The following is a 14,437-nucleotide window of genomic DNA, read 5'->3' as shown; positions in this document are numbered from 1 at the left end:
AACCTGTCAATCACAAGGTAGTCTCGCCCTGAAGCACAACTGCTTTATTTAACTCTAAATGTAACCTTCATTTACAAAATGAACATCATGTTGTATTGAAGAAGACTTCAAATTAGCGTTTAACAACACAAACTCATGTTTATAATGTTTATTGATGTAAGAAATCAGGTCATTTTTTACATTGACCTCTTTACAATCTGATTTATTTTGGAGTCGACCCCTGCTGGATATTAGAAAGACAGCAGGTTTAAGGGACTACTGCATTGGCTTTACTGTCAGATCAAGCAGCCGATGTAACACACGATACATTGACCCTAAACGTCCGCCATAGCAGGTCTCACTCTTCGAAAGCATTGCAACAAGATCGAGGTCCCATATCTCATCTGCTATTGTTATTATTTAACAGGCTTCAGATTCTTACAGTTTATGAAAATGTGTGTTTTTATTTACAAAATAATTTCAGGTAAAGGGATTCCTATATACTTCAAAATATACTTTCAAGATAATTCACAGATTAATATTAACGCAACTCTAATCTCATCAAATCTCCACCCCCCTCAATGTCTCACTCGTAGAGCTACATTTTCCATCTGTTTGAGGAGAACAACGATCTGGAATGGCCTTCCAATCATAACAAAAAACTGTACTTGCTACATTGCTTTTAAAAAATACCTGAAAAATCATTTCACCTGTGTATGATGTCTAGTTTTCATATTCTCATCAGTGTGATTTTTTTGAAATTGTAAGTATAATATATGTTGTTCTTGGTTTTTGCCATTTTTATTGAATGTAAGTAATCGTTTATATATTGATTTTGTGTTTTATATTAAATTGTGATTTTTAACATTATTTAGGTAGAGGCTTTAAATAAGCCCAATGGGTTGTTTGCCTCTTCCTGCACTGTTTATACTTTCTTATCGGTTATCTTTGTGTCATTTTAACTGTGCAAAACCATTAAACCAAAGCAAAAACTGTCCTGTGTTTTCCTCAGCGAGCAGATCAGCAAGCGTCAGTCGCAGATCGACCGTCTGTACGTGTCTCTGAAGGACCTGGTGGAGGAGAGGAAGAGCCGCCTGGAGCAGCAGTACTGGCTCTACCAGCTCAACAGGGAGGTGGACGAGCTGGAGCAGTGGATTGCTCAGAGGGAGGTGGTGGCCAGCTCGCCTGAACTGGGTCAAGACTACGAGCATGTCACGGTAAGTGTACAAACGGATGTTGTCTGTGGATGTCACAGAAGTCAGACGTTGAAAAAGCATCTTGAATGCATATGGAGAATGTACTACTATCTACTAAACCTCCAGGTCCTGCAGGAGAAGTTCACAGACTTTGCGTCAGAGACGGGCAACGTGGGACAGGAGAGAGTGACCGCCGTCAACCAGATGGTGGACGAGCTGATCGACTACGGCCACGCGGAGGCCGCCACCATCGCTGAGTGGAAGGACGGGGTGAACGAGGCCTGGGCCGATCTGCTGGAGCTGATGGAGACCCGGGCGCAGATGCTCGCCGCCTCACACCAGCTGCACAAGTTCTTCTCTGACTGCAGAGAGGTAAGATGCCTGAAGAAACACAGATATCATAAGGGGTTATTAACCGTAGAGTAAAACTGTACAATATCATATGTTGCAATTATACAACAAGAAAGGACATTTAATGTAAGAATGAGCAGATTTATTTGGTTTTACCCTAACCCTATTTGTTCAAAATGGCCTACCTCAGATTTCTCAATTCTACTTTTTCAACGGATTTCCTTCTTCAACCACACTTTTTTAATATAAGACACCTTCTGAACTGCTTGTGTTCTTTTGTGTTCAGGTTTTGGCCCAGATCGAGGACAAACATCGGAGGCTTCCTGAAGTTCGCGCTCGGCAGGGCAGCTCTGCCAACACCAGCACGCTGCAGAGACTGCTGCACAGCTTTGAGCAGGACATACAGCTGCTGGTCACACAGGTACTGCAACATGCACCTGAACACACAGCATGGGACATAACTGTTGCAGAATGTAATTACATCACCACTCATTTAGGGGAAAAGACCTGCCCCAGTGATGATGTTCATTCTGTAAAGGTCAACAGAACGTTTTCTGATGCTAATTCAGCAATTGTTTATAAGTAATTACACAGCGGATGTTTGTTTAGCATGCATGCTTTCTTTAGCGAGGAGTGCCTCACATTCAAACCAACATGGAGTGATTATTTAAAATCAGTAAAATAGCAATTACTATTTTGTTTATATGGCTTTTAAACTGATGTTTTTTCCTTTGCATCATTTTGTTCTTTCTGTTTTTGTAAGAATTTGTAATATACATTTATATACATTTATTTTCTTTTTAATTACATAAGTTAACTAAAATGGATTGAAAGTACATTTGGTTATTTACGAGACTGAGTCTGAATGTACTTGCTCTGCATTTCATTTAGAAGTGTCTAGTCCCTGTCATGCACCTGGGGAACAGAGCAGTAGAACATTTTACTGAAGAACCATGCAAAATCACAGCTGCTCTTTGTCAACTCCACTGACAGAGCCTGTATCATTTGGCCCTGATTAAACACAGCTGTCAGAGCAGCTGTGTTTTGTGCGTCATTTGAAAAAAAACTGTATTTTGTATTTATTTTTGTTTCTTCCTCGTTCAGCTTAGCATTTTCCTAAAATCTGCCCTCCCGCTCTGCCAGGTGCGTCAGCTGCAGGAGAGCGCGGCTCAGCTGAGGACGGTGTACGCCGGGGAGAAGGCCGAAGCCATCGCCTTCCGCGAGCACGAAGTGATGCAGTGCTGGAAGGAGCTGCTTACGTCCTGCGAGGAGTGCCGAGTACAGATTACCACCGAGACCGACAAGCTGAGGTTCTTCAGCATGGTCCGAGATCAGATCACTTGGATGGAATCCATCATCTGTCAGATAGGGACAGGAGAAAAGCCTAAGTAACTACTCTAAATGAAGATGGTATGGTATAAAACGTGTAAAACTTAACCAAGACAGTAAACTACAGTTATGCCTTCAAGCTACAACATACCATACGTTTCTAACACATAGGATTTGACCTCGTAGGACCTAAGTATTCTATAAGTGGGTATAAAAAGCTGTTTGCAGAAAGTAATTAACAGGCAGTTTGTTTGCTGAAGTTTGTGGGGAAGTGAGCTAAGTGTGTGTGCTCTGTGTCCTGCAGGGACGTGTCCTCAGTGGAGGTGCTGATGAACTATCACCAGAGTCTGAAGAGTGAGGTGGAGGCTCGGAGCCGCAGCACTCTGGAGTGTATCGAGATGGGGAAAACTCTGCTGGCTGCTAGAAACCCGGCAGCTGAGGAGGTAACATCAGTTTATAATGATATTTTAAATTAAACACTGCTTCCACCACCACAACAACAACCTCCACTTATGTGATGTTTATTTATAGATAGATGGATGTAAAACCCTTTAAATATACAGAACAACGTGTCTGGTAATATTTTGACCATTGTTACTCTGATCCCTGTTTTGCCGTAATTCTCATGTCACTGATTTTGATTCTTAGATCAAGGAGAAGCTAGACAAGGTAATCACCAAGCAATACGAGCTGTCTGAGAAGTGGGACAACCACTGGGATGCCCTACAGCAATGTAAGCACACACACACACACACACACACACACACACACACACACACACACACACACACACACACACACACACACACACACACACACACACACACACACACACACACACACACACACACACACACACACACACACACACACACACACACACACACACACACACACACACACACATAAACAGACCTACAGTCTTTCACAAACACACAGAGACACACATATCAACAATACCTAAATGTAAAAAAGAGAAAATAGCTGATATAAGCTTCTGCTATTGAACATTATTGTGTCCCCCCGCCCTCTCAGTGTTGGAGGTTCACCAGTTTGCGCAGGAAGCTGTGGTGGCGGAGGCGTGGCTGACCGCTCAGGAGCCGCTCATCAGCAGCAACGAGCTGGGGGCGAGCGTAGACGAGGTGGAGCAGCTGATTCGTCGGCATGAAGCCTTCCGCAAAGCTGCTGCCACCTGGGAGGAGCGATTCAGCTCACTGCGACGAATCACCACGGTAACACCATCATTATCAGCATCATCATCATTTTTCCAATGAAAAAGTTGTAAGATCCAATATACTGAAATCATTGGCTAAAAACGTATGAAGAGCTATGTTTACAGAATTGCTCAAAATCATTCACTCATGTTAAAGCCCTTAGTGACTCATTAGTCTTGAAATGTGATTTAAAACTGTTTTCTTTCCCCAGGTGGAAAAGTTGAGAGCAGAGCAGAGTCAGCTGCCCCCGACCCCTCTGCTGGGTCGTAAAGTCTTCCTGGACCCCCAAGATGCCTCAGCAAATGTATCCACCCTCCCCCGCCTCCCGCTCTCCCCCGTCATGAGACAGACCATCTATGAGCAGAACGAAGCCAATTCTCCTCCCTCACCCTCACCCGCCACACCTACACCCTCCCCCTCATCTGTGGCCCGTCGGCTGGGGTCCACCGTGGCTAACTACACCCCCGTGATGAACGGCTCCAGCTACCGCCAAAGCCTGGAGGCGCGGCAGGGCGGCGTGGTGGGTTTGGCTGCAGGACTAGGCCAGCCCACCCCTTTCTCCATCGCCTCAGTTGCCACGGCAGCCATGCTTGTCTCAGCCAATCAGGCGAGAGAGAGCCCCAGCCCGGCGAGAGAGCAAGCAACAAAGGGGATGAGTTACCTCCAGCCATCACAGGCGGCGAGATCTCCAGAGGTGAAGTCATCCCCGTATCTACGGCAACCCAAAATCAAACACCTGGATGACGCAGTGACGCCGCTGCTCGTGGCCAGCCGGCTGGAGAGGGCGAGGGAGCGGGAAAGGGGGAGGGAGAGGGAGAGGGAGATAATGATGGGAGAGATAGGGACGGAGAAAGCGGAGGTGGCTGTGATGGCTGAGGTGGTGCTTACGGAGCCGGGCCGGGAGCGCCTGCACAGTGAGCCCACCAGAGGGCCCCGGGGGTCCAGAACTGATCCGCTGGGCCACGCTGAGCCTCAGGTCCACACACACGGTCAGCACAGGATAGAGCGGCAGCTGTCCAGCGAGCAGCTGATCCAGGCCCGCAGGGACGAGCTGCCTCAGGAGGTGTGGAGGGAACAGGCCGAGAGGCGGGACAGGAAGACGCTTGAGAGGCAAACGTCCAGTGAGCAGGAGGGCCCCGTGGCCTCCGGGGGCCATGAAGGCCGGCGGAGAGAGAGGGACCGACACCGGCTGGACAGACAAGAATCCAGCGAGCATGACACCGGCAGAGAGCAATCTGACCGACGCTCAGGAGGAGGGTGAGACTTTGTGTTTGTAGTTTGTTTTGTCTAATGTACTATGTAGCTAATATTAATATGTGGACAAGAGGAGCAGGTTATACACTACTCAAAAGAAAAAAATGTATACATTTATTGGATTTGGAAGTCAGTGTATATTTCTGTTTAGCACCATACATATATCACTCATGAATGTAGGATATCCTCTTGGTAAATGTGTATTGTCTAATTGTCATTGTTTTCTACAGAGAAAAGAGATCCACCATGGCAGAGATTGTAGAGCAGATACAGGAGAGAGAAGCAGCACAGGTCAGGAGACTTATGTTGTGTGTGTGCAAATAACTAAAGTGTGTGGCTCATTTAGGCAGGGTTTGTAAAACACAGTGCAAATAAATAAACAAACTTACTTTACTTTTTTTTCTCCAGTTTACACAATTTTGAAATGTTGAACTGGTCAACATCTCCTCATGTACCTCAAGAGTGAGTCTGTATAATGAGCTTTGTAGACAAAATCACTGGATTATGTAGAGTAATAACGAGTATATGTGATTTTGGGTAAATAAATCAATCTGGTTATTTGTCAGAGGCATAGACTGTACTTAAAGATGGCCGACGCTTCTCTACTTACTCCAACTTTACAAAAATGGCTTCACATTTTGAGCCGTCATGTCTTCCGTCTTTATATACAGTCTCTGGTTAGAGTGATCTGTGATGACCTGAAAACAGACTTACATATGTGCTTTCGATGATAAAAATGTAATACCATGAGCCCAATTCTTACTGACTCCACCCACCTTCAGGCCCGTGGAGAGGTGGCCCGCCTGCCTAATGGTGTCCCAGAGAAAATAACCAAACAGTCACTGGAGCGACCTCGAGCTCGGGACAGACCCAAACCACGGCGCCGACCACGACCCAAAGAGGCGGGAGAGACCACCCGGAGGTCCCGGTCCGCTCCGGCCCAGAGCAGCCCGAGCGTCCCCCTGCAGCCCACGCACACTGCACACCACGAGGGCTTCCTGTTCCGCAAGCTGGACATCGAGACCCTGAAGAAGAGTACCAATAGGTGGGTGTTCAGGGTCATGTTGAGCAGAACATCTGGACGAGCAGATGAGAGAGAAGGAGGGTGGACTCTGGTGTCATAAGAGTCAGACTGATCAATGAATTCATTCATTTGGTAATCCAGGAAGGTCATTTCTAAAATGGTTGGAGTAGCATATTGTGGGGTGTACCACAAGAGTTCCCATATTTGCAAGTTATTTTCCACATAAAATGAAGACTTTGCATTGTGCTGGTTGTTGCTAAATGTAAACTTACCGGTCTTTATTATCGATGGATGCCAATTCTACAAACAGTATTTTCCGCTGTCTGTTTCTCATGACATCAGAGCCTCCTCCGTTTGTTGATTCAACAATGATGACAGGGGCATGACTTTAGCATGCTAAGCTAACACGCTAACACACTCCGCTGACACTGCGTCTGACATGTTAAACCGATGCATGACTGGCAATGGCGCAGAGGACACATGAAGGCAACTCTCAGCTAAGCTTCGGATATTCTCAGCAACTGTGTCTTTAGAAGCATGCATACATTAAGGTTTACATTCAAAGGATGCTATGAAATTATCATTTAACCTCTTTTGTCTAATGGATTACATTTAACAAACAGTTCTACATTCTGCTTCCAAAGACTTTGAACATTGACAAATATGTGACACATCTTACTGTTTCCTTTAATTATACCTCTATGCAAAGCTGGATTGGATTCAGCATAAGGAACTACTCTTATTTTCAGCCCAGAATCACAATAGTAACATAATCATCCAAACTTTCAATCAATCACTCAAGTTTATAACCCAATATCACAAAGATTACACATTTGTTCCAGGGGTCTTTACAGTGTGTATAGCATGGGTCGGCAACAGGTGGCCCACGGGCCATTGGTGGCCCGCCAGCAATAATATTTGGCCAGGAAAATTATTTTGAGAATAAAAATAAAATATTATTTAGAGATTTTATTAAAAGAAATTACAATATCGGACCGACAGTCGCACATATAGGCTATAATGTCCGAATAGAGAATCTACCTACACCTGAATAATGCTTATTGTACTTTTATCCATGTTGAGAGTGAATGACACACAGCACAGGCACAATCAGGCAGCGGGGTGCACTGACGCTGATAGTAAATCAATAAGTAGGTGGACAGCGCGTGGTGCTGAAATAGCCAACATGCGGTGTGTGGTTTGAAAAAAATAACACCAGCTCACTAAATCATTCAAACGTAATGTTTACTTAGGATATCAAAACATTGACAACAAAATCGGAGAAGCCGCTTGATCATGGAGGGTGAGGGGCCTTTGATTATGTTCTGGCCCGCCATCTAGTGGCTCAGAAAAAAATTGTCCCAAGGCCAAACTTACTTACCGACCCCTGGTGTACAGCGTGCAACACCCTCTGTCCTCTGTCTGACCCTCTCAGTCACAAGGAAAAACTCCTAAAGAAACCCCACGCCTAACAGGAAAATAAATTAGAAATTCAATTGATTCATTTATGGGACATGAGTGCATACAGATAAAGAGAAAAAGAGGTAGAACTAGGAAGGTAAAGGGTGAAAGTCTAACCCTATAGCAGTATAAATAAGGGCTGGTTCAGAGCAAGCCTAAGCCAGCCCTAACTAGAAGCCACATACTGATTTAGAATTGATTTGTGCATCAGGAACTGCAATGCAATGGTTATCATAATGTTTTATACAGTTGCACCTACTCATTTACATGTGCCTGTGGCATTACCCATTTACAATCTGTGGTTGATTTCACCGTGTCAAAGCTATTTTGTATGCTTGTAGTGGTTGGGTGTATTTCACAATTAAGCAATTACCTGATGAAGTAAAAACAAACATGCAGGATTTTACCATATGACTTATTGATAGTGGCCCCAGGAGACCCTCCAGACTTAAAGTTATGTTCATAAAAGGCTATTTGATGTATGTCATCTCTGATCATAAGGATCAGAAAGTAAAGACGACAGTTACATGAAGTCAAAGAGCAACCCACAGAGATCTCACCGCATGTGAAACATCATGCATGAAGCTTACGATGCCTTCAAATATAACACCAGCCCGCAGAACAAAGACTGAGCAGCTGGCCATGAATGTCAGGGGGGAGAGGTACATGGAGCTTTTGATGGAGTACGTACACTGCCTTGTGCCCAGTCTGGTAGTCTGCACACACACACACACACACACACACACACACACACACACACACACACACACACACACACACACACACACACACACACACACACACACACACACACACACACACACACACACACACACACACACACACACACACACACGCTCACTACCTGGCCTCCATAGATGACCGCCCTGCTTCCTCCAGAGCCCCCAACAGCAAAGTGTTTCTCTGCACTGCCCTGTAGTGGCTGGGCTGACCACGCACAGCTAAAGCTCATCCCCTCCAGCTGTGATGAGTCCCACTCACGTGCCCACTCTATGGATGAATGTCGCGTATGTACATGCCCTGTAATGTACATGGCAAGGTAATCCTGAATGGCTTCAATCTGGACAAGTGTGAATCTGCAAACAGCTCCTTGTCTGGCTTATTGTATATTCTCTCTTTTTGCTCTTTATTCAGTTGTGATTGGAGGAGAAGATCTACAACGTTTTCCTCCAATCAGCACTGAGAAGGAGAGGACGTACAGTCAGTTTGAGAGGAAGGGTTGAGGTTCAACCTGTCTCTGTTACATAGCTACATGACGAGGCACTGAGTATGTTTATGTGCACATTAATATTCTGGTGTTATTCAGGAGAACAAAGTGTTACTTATAATAACTTAGGTACATGTGATTGGTGTGTACATCAAATAAGGATAAGCATTAGAAGAAAAAAAAAAGACTTGTTTTGCAAAATTGCCCATTTCAGAATAGTGTAAATTATTGGATTATAATTAGTGATGCATTGATATGTTCATCAATATTATGTTGCATTTTTAAATACTTTATTAGGCTGGTGAGCTTGTGTAATTGACCAATTGACTTTCATTTGTACTTTAATTATACCCTTGTTAATTCTATTTTGTATAATTTATCTCCAAAGTAACTAAATGTATCAAATACATCTAAGAAAATAAACAATATTTGCTTCTGAGATGTAGTGAAGAAGATTAGAATAGTTAGAATTATAGCAGGAAAATAAGTTTAAGTGACATAGCTCAAGATGGCGCTTAAGTAAAGTAAATGAACTTGCTTTCTACCACTGACAGCAATAATTCAGTCAGAATAGGAAGACTTCTGCAGCAAGGTTGCCAGGTTACTAAAGGACCAAAGATTTAACCACATTTCACTCACGATTGTCAACTATCGCCTGGGGAAGCCAAAAGTCACATAAAAAGAGCCTTGAACCTTGAACTTGAAAATATTGATGGAAAGAAAAAATGTTGAGTCAACTTCTTCAGAGTGTTTTGTATTCAGATGATGTTAAAAGGGTCCCTAAAAAGAGATATAGTGAAGGTAAACTACTTATTACAATGACAGCATTTGTCTTTATCTTCATTCAACTATCTGGTTCTTAAAGGCCGTATGTGAATGAATAGTACATTTGGTAAATGGTACATTTATTTATTTATTTTAGCAATAACTGCATGATAAATATATATTGTATTATTTTACATTTTGATTTGAATGAACATTGTTTAAGAGAGCCTGTGATCTAATATTCTTATTGCCAACAACTGCCTCTGTTATTGTTTATCATATAGCAGAACAAATATCATAAAATAAGTTATAATAACTTAGACACCTTATCACATGCATCATTGTTCTTCTTCAGTCTAAATTCAGTTTCTGTAGGTTCTTTGAAATCGGGATATTAAGCTGCACACAGACAGCTTGCTCTGAGAAATATATATAATTGGGTGTGAGCTTATTAATTGGAAGGGTGTGTGCATGTAAACACGCTCAAAGAGATTCAAAGAAGCATGACTGACTTTAAGGTGTTAATGCCAAAATGCCATTTAACCAAACTCTCCCTCTCTTCTGCTCCCTCCTCGGTGCTCCTGGCTGCTCCTCTCCTCTCCTCCAAGGTAAGTCATATATAAGCCCACGCACAGAGACACACACAGAGTGTACGTAGCCCCCTCCCCATCCCTCCATCCCCCCACCTCCTCCTCCGTGCGTCCGTCTGTGCGTCCGTTGGTCTGTGTTTGTTCAGCAGTGTGTTTCCTCCTCCCTTCTTGGCGCCGGTCCATCCCGCCCACCTGTCTGCTCTGGTCAGGTGAGTGAGGTGTTAGCTTAGCAAGAGCCACTCTGCAGTTCTTCCTGACTCCTCCCATCTCCCCCCAACCACCACCTTCCCCGTACCTCCCCCTCCACCGCCCCCTCCACCTCCCCCTCCTCCTCCTCCTCCTCCACTCTCCCTCCCCTCACCCCTCCCGCCTTCCCACACCACAGCAGGTCTTGGGTCAACCTGTACTGCGTGCTGAAAGAAGGGGAGATGGGTTTCTACAAAGACGCCAAGAACATGGCCACGTCCTACAACAACGAGCCGCTGCTCAACCTGTCCCACTGCCACTGCGACGTCACCAACGGCTACAAGAAGAAGAAGAACGTCTTCACGCTCAAGTGAGGGGCTGCTACCATGTTGTACTCCTTCTCACCGGCGACATTTTAACCTGTTCAATTTTGTCGGCTGTGCTCTGTTTGTTGTTTCAGCTCTCCTGATTTTAGAAGTTCAACTTGAGCTCCTATAATAAGTCTATTATAAAGTGTGGGCCAAAATGCACACACTCAGACCCTTAAGGACACAAATATCTGACTTGAAACCCATTTATACCACCGTTTGTCATCCCAAGGCCATTACAGAATAAAATCATGCATATAGTCAGGCATTTAGAAAACATTTCAATCTATTCTGAAAATTGTAGTTTTTACTATTTTCTAAAAAGCATGATACATGCTTCTATATATGTATATATGAATGTGTAATAGTATTTAAGTAGTATATGAAAGTGTAACTGACTTTTCTAAATGCTCAATTTAAATGCAACAATTTAAATTTAGTTAACAAACTGAGTAATCTTAAATGCTTAATTTAGAACGTTAATAAGCATCCAAGCACACTATTAACCATAACTGCCGTCCCATAGTCCATTAGTCTTCTAATTGTTGGTCTGGTCTAACTAAAATGTGCTAAGTCGTTTAGTATAGGGAGAGTTACGGTTTTAAAGCCTGGTTTTTAGCCACAGTCTCAGTTTGTTTTCTTTAATGCACTTCTGTTTCTCAATTTGACATTGTTCAGTGTTAATGCCAACTGTTACTTAAAAAGGAAATATTCTGCTTATGTTCTGCTTCATATTTGCATCTTGTGTCTGAAACCAGAGCCCAGTCTGCTCTGATTGGTTAGCTGGCCGGCTCTGTTGTGATTTGTCAACCACTTAGAAATGTCCCGCCACTTAGCCTATCAAGTACAATGTGTTGAAGTGCTAGCCAATGGAATCGCGAGTGTTACACAGTGATGTCACTATGTTCCGGAAGTAAACAAAGGAGTCCAATGGAGGTGTTTCAGGCGTGGGAGAAACCCCCCCTCTTGAGGGAACACAGGGATTTTAGCCTTTGCAGACCATTTACATGCACAACATCGAACACACTACAGGAGAGGGAGAACCACAAAAACATAATAAGGCCTCTTTTGCCCCTTTCACACCAACGCAGCTCCCGTTCTAGCTCCGTGCTTGCGCTCTTCTGGTTCGGAACCGGTTTTTCTTTTCAGCCCCCGTTTTGTTCACACCGCTCAGAGCCCGACTGGTGCTGCCGCTGCTGCGTCATGACCTCACCGTTTACGTCGCTGATTTTCTCCCCAACGGAGCTCACAACAACAACAACGGGGGACTGCGTCGGGTCGATGATCGTGTTGCTTTTAATCATACGAAGCCAGATTAAATTAAATAACGACTTCTCCAACCTTATACTTTTCTCCAGAGTGCCGTGGTTCATTGTTTATTAATGTGTTTCAGCGGCATTTACCGACCGCTGCAGTGCTGACTGCTCTTCCACGAGTGTATTCTCCCGTTAGCTCCGGGTTAGCTCACACGGCTCTAAAGTATTCACTGTCTGACTGTCACACAAGCAGCTGATACATATCCCCAGTTCCCCTTAAGTGAATGTGTGTCAGTCTGAATTGACGCTGTTTGGCATCACAACGCTGTTATGAAAGTTTCTCTGGTATAACATGGGTGATGTTAGCATAGCAACCGAAGCTAAACTGACTACTTGCTAAGCCGTTTTCTCCAGGCACTTTTTACCGGCGTATTTTTCATTATGATTCTACTTGTGATAGTCGGACATGACAACCTGTGCAGCCCATGTATTGATTCCATCCGATAGCTGCTATAATAACAAACAAAACGTCTGCCTGCTCTCCACAATGATCAATAACAGCGAACGGATGGTCAAAGTAAGGTACAAATAAACAGAATCACACGAAGCCTGGTTAGTGTTGCCTGACTTTATAAAGTGTGTTTTTTGTATAAGTGTGTGGTTGCGTTCTAGTCACTTTGCTCAGCGCTACTTCTTGTTACAACTTTTATTTGCCGTACTCGCCATGAACTGTTAGCTCAGGTTAATCTTGCCCCCCTCCGACTTAAACGTGACTTATGCGGTTCTTGCTTCTAGACGACCATTTTTTCGAGCTTGGTAAGAACCGGCTCCGCTGCGGTGTGAACAGGAAAAACCGGTGCTTATCAGGCTCAAGCTCCGAACCGGCCCTGGAACCGCGTTGGTGTGAAAGGGGCATTTAACGGGACCAAATCGATGAGTAGTATGGCAGCCTAAAGCTCAGATTATCTCACCCTCTACAGCTTTGATTTGACCATTCCTACATACTTTGTGGAAGTGAAATGCTACATTTTTTTAGGTATCTTCATCGCAAATAAAAAGTCCTCCTTCGAAGTTATCCATCAAACATGTTTTGCAATACACTGTAATTGAATTTTCTCCTCTCATTGCAGAACGAAGGACGGCAGTGAGTTTTTGTTTCATGCGAAAGATGAGGTAAGCCTTTCTTTTCTTCTAAATAAATCTTAGAAGGGAACTTTATTTATCAATCACATAAATTCAAAGAATGCTTAAAGACCTGAAGTTACAGTATTTGACACCAGTCAGAAACAGGAACAATAAAAGACCAATCAGCTGACATGTGTGACCCCCCCTCTCCCCGCAGGACGACCTCAAGGTTTGGGTGGGCAACATCACGGCCAGCATCACGGAGCACGAGGAGATTGCCAAATGGGGTCAGCCCCAACCAACTACCTCATCCACCGACGAGGGCACGCGGCGCGACGGCAGCAAGGCGGACAACCGGTCAGAGCGGGGGGGGGAGCGCTCGGACCGGGGAGACCGCATCGAGCCGGCGGATATTGAAAAGGACAAAGAGAGAGACAAGGAGAAGGAGAAGGAGAGGGGGGAGCGGTCAGAGAGGTCGGAGCGAGGCGGGAAGTCGGAAGCAAAGCGATCGGAAAAGTCTGGTAAGAAAAAGTGAGCCGGAATGCCCTGGATTGAATCGTACGAACTCCAGAAAGGAGGCGGGGCTTAGACTGGTAGTGAACGCCCCCCTCCTTCTCTCCGCCTCCAACACTGTCAACTCAGCAGTTGTGATTGGATGGGAAGGGACACACAGGACAGAAGGACTGACCCAGGCTCACTTATAGGACGGACAGGAGCAGGAGACATGTCTCTCTCTCTCTCTCTCTCTCTCTCTCTCTCTCTCTCTCTCTCTCTCTCTCTCTCTCTCTCTCTTTTCCTCTGTGTCTCTGTGAGAGCACACAGAGTCACTGACGACTACGCCCCCTCCTGGTGGAGGTTTCAGAGAACTGCAGAGAGCCACTGAACCCCGGGCAGTGTTAAGAGAGACGCACGCATCATAGCTGTTACTGACTGCTGGTAGAGCGATAACACGTAGCTCATTCTGTTCCATGTTTGTTTTTTTCTATGAGATGAGCTGTACCGGTATGTATTTCTTGTCTGTCTGTCCTATTTACTCTATCTATCTGTCTGTAAGTCAAGACATCCTACACTATGTCCTATTACTCCTCGGAAATCGCAACAGAATGAAATT

The 14,437-nt window shown here is 44.6% G+C and overlaps 1 protein-coding gene across 1 annotated transcript in view; it reads left to right on the top strand.

The window, feature by feature from the left end:
* The window catches only part of LOC117471106 (spectrin beta chain, non-erythrocytic 4-like), a 138,430-nt gene extending 124,390 nt beyond the window's left edge, over window positions 1–14,040 (top strand). The window contains exons 31-43 of the mRNA XM_034115907.1: window positions 992–1,196; window positions 1,302–1,547; window positions 1,813–1,947; window positions 2,670–2,914; window positions 3,160–3,298; window positions 3,504–3,588; window positions 3,891–4,087; window positions 4,281–5,326; window positions 5,554–5,614; window positions 6,106–6,368; window positions 10,777–10,947; window positions 13,332–13,374; window positions 13,544–14,040. Coding sequence (XP_033971798.1) covers window positions 992–1,196; window positions 1,302–1,547; window positions 1,813–1,947; window positions 2,670–2,914; window positions 3,160–3,298; window positions 3,504–3,588; window positions 3,891–4,087; window positions 4,281–5,326; window positions 5,554–5,614; window positions 6,106–6,368; window positions 10,777–10,947; window positions 13,332–13,374; window positions 13,544–13,861 — 3,154 coding nt within the window. The 3' untranslated portion in view covers window positions 13,862–14,040. The remainder of the gene's footprint in view (window positions 1–991; window positions 1,197–1,301; window positions 1,548–1,812; window positions 1,948–2,669; window positions 2,915–3,159; window positions 3,299–3,503; window positions 3,589–3,890; window positions 4,088–4,280; window positions 5,327–5,553; window positions 5,615–6,105; window positions 6,369–10,776; window positions 10,948–13,331; window positions 13,375–13,543) is intronic.
* Window positions 14,041–14,437: the final 397 nt, after the last annotated feature.

Source organism: Trematomus bernacchii, unplaced genomic scaffold (assembly GCF_902827165.1).
Source record: "Trematomus bernacchii unplaced genomic scaffold, fTreBer1.1, whole genome shotgun sequence".
In the NCBI taxonomy this organism is placed as follows: domain Eukaryota; kingdom Metazoa; phylum Chordata; class Actinopteri; order Perciformes; family Nototheniidae; genus Trematomus; species Trematomus bernacchii.
The sequence above is the reverse complement of the archived record's forward strand: the minus strand, read 5'-3'. Positions and strand labels throughout refer to the sequence as shown.